Below are 5,583 nucleotides of genomic sequence, written 5' to 3' on the forward strand. Positions count from 1 at the left end.
CTTACTTTCATAACTGGATCTTAAGGCTTTATCTTACATTTCTTTGTATCTGACTTCCATCCCTTCCAATGCCTAGGATATCTTACACTTAGCTCACATTATACTCATGTTTTCTAAGTATTTTCTTCTACAGATTACAACTCTTTAGTAACCACACATGGATATCAACTATCCTGTGTATCAAAGTTATATTGATTATACCACACTATTTAGAGGCACCCTTCTTCCCTTCAAATAATGACAGAGGTTTTTTGCATTTGCATTTTTCTAAATCCCAAGTACTCCTACCATATTCCACAAGGTATCAATATCATTAAAAATAACAGTGGCAACCACAAAAGACAGGCACTCTCCTAGACTGTGACAGGACTCATGTCTGCTATCTAAGTAAGAGCCTGGCCTCATCTCCTTATGCTTTGAATTCCTATTTGAATGATAGCAGGTCTATAAATCCTGTGGCTACAGTAATAGTTATAACTGCTTGGCAGCAGATGCCGGGAAATGATAGAAGAAACAGATTATCAAGTCATTAAATTTTTGTTATCTTGAAAGAATCATGTGAATACAGACCACAAATTTATATACTATAAATGCTTCAGATTTTCCTCCAGAAAATTAATTTTCCCAGAGAATTCCAATCACCTACCTTGAAGTTCTCCGCTCCTGCTATAAAGCTCCCTTCTCTGTTCTCGCAAATAGGCGCTCATGCTGATGGCATGGGAGGATGATTCGAACCTGCAACAAAACAACAGGGTAAACAAATGGTTAGGTTGCAACCAGGTAGGTGGCGTTGTGCTATGTCTTCCAAAAGTATTCTACTCTGGTCTGTGTGATACTCCCTGATGTTCCATGATCAAGACATTCTGGCTATGCCATAACAGGGCCAGGGACAGCTGCCATAGACCTTGATTTATGAGCAATATTCATGGCTAACGCTCTTTTACAATAGTATTTGGATCTCTTGCTTATCTTCCATTTCAACTGGTACAGCTCTGATCTGCCCCAACTTTCTTTTGCCTTCAGATCACCATTCCCCTTTGCCAGGATCCCTACACACAGCGATAACAGCATCCTCCTATAAAGTCATTCCCTCAAGCTCAAAAACCATCAGCAACTGCTAGCTGCCCCCACAGACATACTGGTTCTTTAGAGCAGACCTCCTGCCTTTCTAACTCCCCCCCGGCCCCCCCAATAGAGAACTAGTGCAAAGGCATACTAGAAATGCTGGTGAATAACCACACCAAAGAAATCAAGGCAGCTGTGGTCTCTCTGTAAATGTCCTAAAAAGCAATAACATTTCTAAACGGCTGTTAGTTTTTTGATCTGCCACCTACCACTTAAAATGCCCTCAAAAATACCAAGCTTCAAAATGTTCGTTCCCAAGAACTATTTCAGAAGTCAGGAACATGGGGAATAGACGCATGATAAAAAAAAAAAAAAACAGGTCTCTAAAAGCCAAAAACTGAATACAAAAAAAGAAAAAACAGAGGAACATGGGGAATAGACGCATGATAAAAAAAAAAAAAAAAAACAGGTCTCTAAAAGCCAAAAACTGAATACAAAAAAAGAAAAAACAGAAACAAATCAGTCTTAAAAGAAATTTGCAGGTAAGAAAAAAAATAGGTAAAATTATGACTCTAACGAACTGAATCCTTTGATGTGCTGGGAGATTCCATTTCAAACCTGAGATTTTCAAAGGCAGGAAAACAGGCTGACAGAAAGGCGAAACCTTCTAAGAATTACTGCCACTAAGGGGTAAACAGCAACGTAAGTAAGAGCAACAGTGATAATGGGAAAGGTCTCTGGCAACAAGGAAGGAGCACCATCATTTTCTTAATTATGCCTTCTTTGTCCTTTCCTCAACAGGGAAGATGAATACCAAAATGAATGTCAGTCTGTGGGGGAAATCCTTGGGTTGCTTGATCCTTTCTCTGCACCCTGCCAAGAACTAAGAGGGCACTAATAGCCAGAAGGAAGGCAAAGCGTGCAGGACTTCACAAGTGCCACCTGCCAGTCAAGTGCAGAAAAGAAGCCACTGATCTCCAAAAAGCATGCTGACAGCTATTGATCAGAGATGTCAAAGGAAAAAAAATAAACTCTTGAGCAAAGAATAGCGAGAAACACATTGTACAGTAAGAGAGAACTTAAACACACTTAATTAACCTTGGCTAGGGGCAATTAAATAGGGTAATAAAGTCCTTCACAGATGTGATAAAAACAGATTACAGCTCACCAAAATCTTAATTCTTTATGACTTGATGTATTTTGATGCTCAGGAATTCCTTTTATGCTTGCAACAAGTCACAGATTGATACAATTTTACAATAAAAGAGGCACTAGAGATTATTTAGTCTCACCTCCTCATTTTATAGCCAAAGGCACTGAGGCCTGCTAAGACAAGAGACCTGCTCAGTCACACATGGCTCATTAATGACGGAACCAAGACTAGAAACAGGCATATTTGTAATAATGGACTAATTCTGTGCCAGTGAGGAGTTTTTATTATTGCCCAATATTAATAATGTGTAACAATTATTTAAGTTAATTTGTTCATTTCCAGCAATTTATATTTTTTTCCAATACCACAACTTTAGAAGCAATGGCCAAATGTTTGAAAATGTCCATGTGATCTGAGGTTGAAAGTTAGGGGTGATGGTTGAGAGCATGAAATCTGAAAACCCTGAAGCCCGCTTTCTGCAGTAAACCTAGATTTAGAATGGCAAGCTGAGCTAAAAAAAAAAAAAAAAAAAAAAAAAAAAAAAAACAAAGAAGAGAAAGGAAAGGAAAGGAAAGAAACGGCCTGGTTAGGCAGCATCCAGACAGTCTTAGTTGCCTCTCTCTATCAACCACCTTTTCCTTCCACCGTCTTTCTCACTTGCTGGCATAGCCAATTCCAACTGGGCATTCCTCTTCCTCACACCCTCTTTACTCAGCAGTGTGCTCAGGCACAATGTCTCCCTCTTGGCTGGAGGCCTAGCAGCAGCGATGAACCTGCCTCGTTTAAGACAACCACTGCAGTCTGCTGCCCCTCCCCCCACTGGTTTAGGAATGGGCATTAGACCCAACCTTAGAACCTGAGGGAACCCTGCAGAGGGGATTTGTCACTGGCAGAAAAGATTAATAAATGGATATTTAATAATAAGTTATTAATAAAAAAGATTTGAAATAGTGGAGTCACTTTGGAAGACAGTTTGACAGTGTCTTACCAAGCAAAACATGGTCTGACCATATGATCTAGCAATTGTGCCCCTAGGTAATGACCAAAATGAGTTGAAAACTTAACGTCCACACAAAGACCTGCACAGAAGTGTTTATAGCAGGCTTTACTGATGATTGCCATCAGAAGTTGGCAGCAACCAGGATGTCCTTTAACAGGTGAATAGATAAACAAGTTGTGGTATATCCACACAAAGGAATATTATTCAGTGATTCAGAAATATCTATCAAGCCATGAAAAGACATGAAAGAAACTTAAATGCATATTATTAAGCAAAAGAAGCCAGTCTGTAAAGGCTATATTTTGTATGATTCCAACTACATGGCATTCTGGAAAAGGAAAAACTATGGAGACGGTAAAAACATCAGTGGTTGACACGGGTTAAGGAAGAGAGTAGGGATGAATAGGTGGAACACAGAAGATGTTTAGTGCGGGAAAACTACCCTGTACGACCCTGCAATGGTGAGTATGTACCATTATGCATTTGTTAAAACCCCTTAGAACTGTACAACACAAAGAGTGAACACTACTGTAAACTATGGACTTTAGTTAATAATGATATATCAATATTGGTTCATCAACTGTGACATGTATACCACACTAATGGAAAATGTTAATAGGAGAAACTGGGAGAAGTGGGGGCGTATAAGGGAACTCTCTGTACTTCCTGCTTTACTTTTCTGTAAACCTAAAACTGCTCTAGAAAATAAAGTCTATGAATTAAAAAGAAAGAGAGAGAGGTTCACAGGAACAATCACATTCTATTTCCTTGGTATCACCATCTTTATTGGACTGGAACTGATGTGCTTTGTGATCACAACAGAAAACACTCCTGATGTGTTGAGGATGACCAGGCAGAGCGATGGAAAGGGCTGGGTAGTTTTTGATATTACAGTGTTGAATTAAGGAAACCTCCATATTCGTCTTTATTGTGTAACATCATAACTTTCCGAGTTCAATCTATTCTATTTGAGGTTTTATGTTACATGCAGCCTAAAGCCCTTTAACTAATATTGCATCTACCTTCTGAATAAAACTGTTTAAACAGGAAAAAATAAAATGGATTTTATTCCAGGAGGGAACACACTAAATCTCCTCTCTGCTACACCACAAGATAAATGAACTGTTGAAACTTTCCTTAATTATTAAAAACACTATGAATCCAAGACAAGAAACATATCTCAAAAGTGAATCAATAAAAGGTACTAGGGCTTCGGATATTAAAAAAGAGTGAATTCAAAATACTGAGATTATACTTCTGTAGTCACTTTACATGCTTATATTTACAGATACAATTTCTTAAATATTTATTAACCCCTCAAAAGGACACATAGGTCTCGAGTTAAACTGTCAGTATTTAAATCCTGCATCTATCACTGGATAGCCATGTAACGTTACAGAAATTAATCTCACTTGCGTCTCAAGGTTTTTATATGTACAAAAGGATTAAAAACAGAACTTTTGCCTGTAAGGTTGTTGTAATGAGTAAAGGAGATAATACATGAAAATGTCTTAATGCCGTGGCTAGCACTTATTAAATGAATGTTAGCTATTGCTGCTGCTCAAAATTGGTATAATTCAAATTAAATTATGTTTAATTGAGATTATTTTAAGAAAATCACCTAGTACAGTACCTGGTACCTAGGAAGCACTCAATCAATGGTAGCTGTTATTATTATTGTCAATATTAACATTATAAACTATTAGTCGTTAGCAAGAGATAAACAATTTGGGCACATGACCTGGTGGGATTAACTAAAATAGTAATTAGAAAAAATGAATTTCCAGATTGTTCCTTTATTAAGGAACATAAAGACCAATACTGCTTAGCCACAGAGATTTGCATAACCTTATTAGCAAAGGTTGTTTCTTGGCACTTGGGACATTTTCAAGGCTGACACATTTCATTTGATTTCATATAAAATTCCCCAGAAACAACTGGGGAGTTTCATTTCCTTAATTTTATATGAAACTCCCCAGAAACAAGTTCCAGAAATTTGTATTCAGAGTTCCAGATAGTCCAGTAACCATAGTCCAAAATAGCCACTTCACCTTACAGGGGAAAAAAAAAAAGTAAGCAAAATTGAATATACATTCACTTTCTGTAAATTACCTCAGATCAACTTTAGCAAGAGAAGCAATGGCTGTCAATAAAGCAAATGAGCAAGATGACGACGGGTCTGGAGCGGGCATGCCAGGGGACAGAGTGAGACTGAGAAGTGTGCGCTGTGCTGCCAGAGTACTATTTGCATTTCCAAGAGCAACAAAAAACAAATAAATCACTGATCAACTAATCTACAACGAAAAAAAGCAACTACAGTCTCGAGGTTTTAGGGCCGATGCAAAAGAAGATTCCTGAGAGTGCC

General features: G+C 38.0%; 1 protein-coding gene across 1 annotated transcript in view; it reads right to left on the minus strand.

Annotated features, from left to right (window-relative positions):
* Window positions 1-646: 646 nt before the first annotated feature.
* The window catches only part of LOC103606183 (exocyst complex component 4-like), a gene marked incomplete at both ends in the record, with an annotated part of 10,103 nt that continues 5,166 nt past the window's right edge, over window positions 647-5,583 (minus strand). The window contains one exon of the mRNA XM_008590775.1: window positions 647-735. Coding sequence (XP_008588997.1) covers window positions 647-735 — 89 coding nt within the window. The remainder of the gene's footprint in view (window positions 736-5,583) is intronic.

Source organism: Galeopterus variegatus, unplaced genomic scaffold (assembly GCF_000696425.1).
Source record: "Galeopterus variegatus unplaced genomic scaffold, G_variegatus-3.0.2 Scaffold6361, whole genome shotgun sequence".
Classification (NCBI taxonomy): Eukaryota; Metazoa; Chordata; class Mammalia; order Dermoptera; family Cynocephalidae; genus Galeopterus; species Galeopterus variegatus.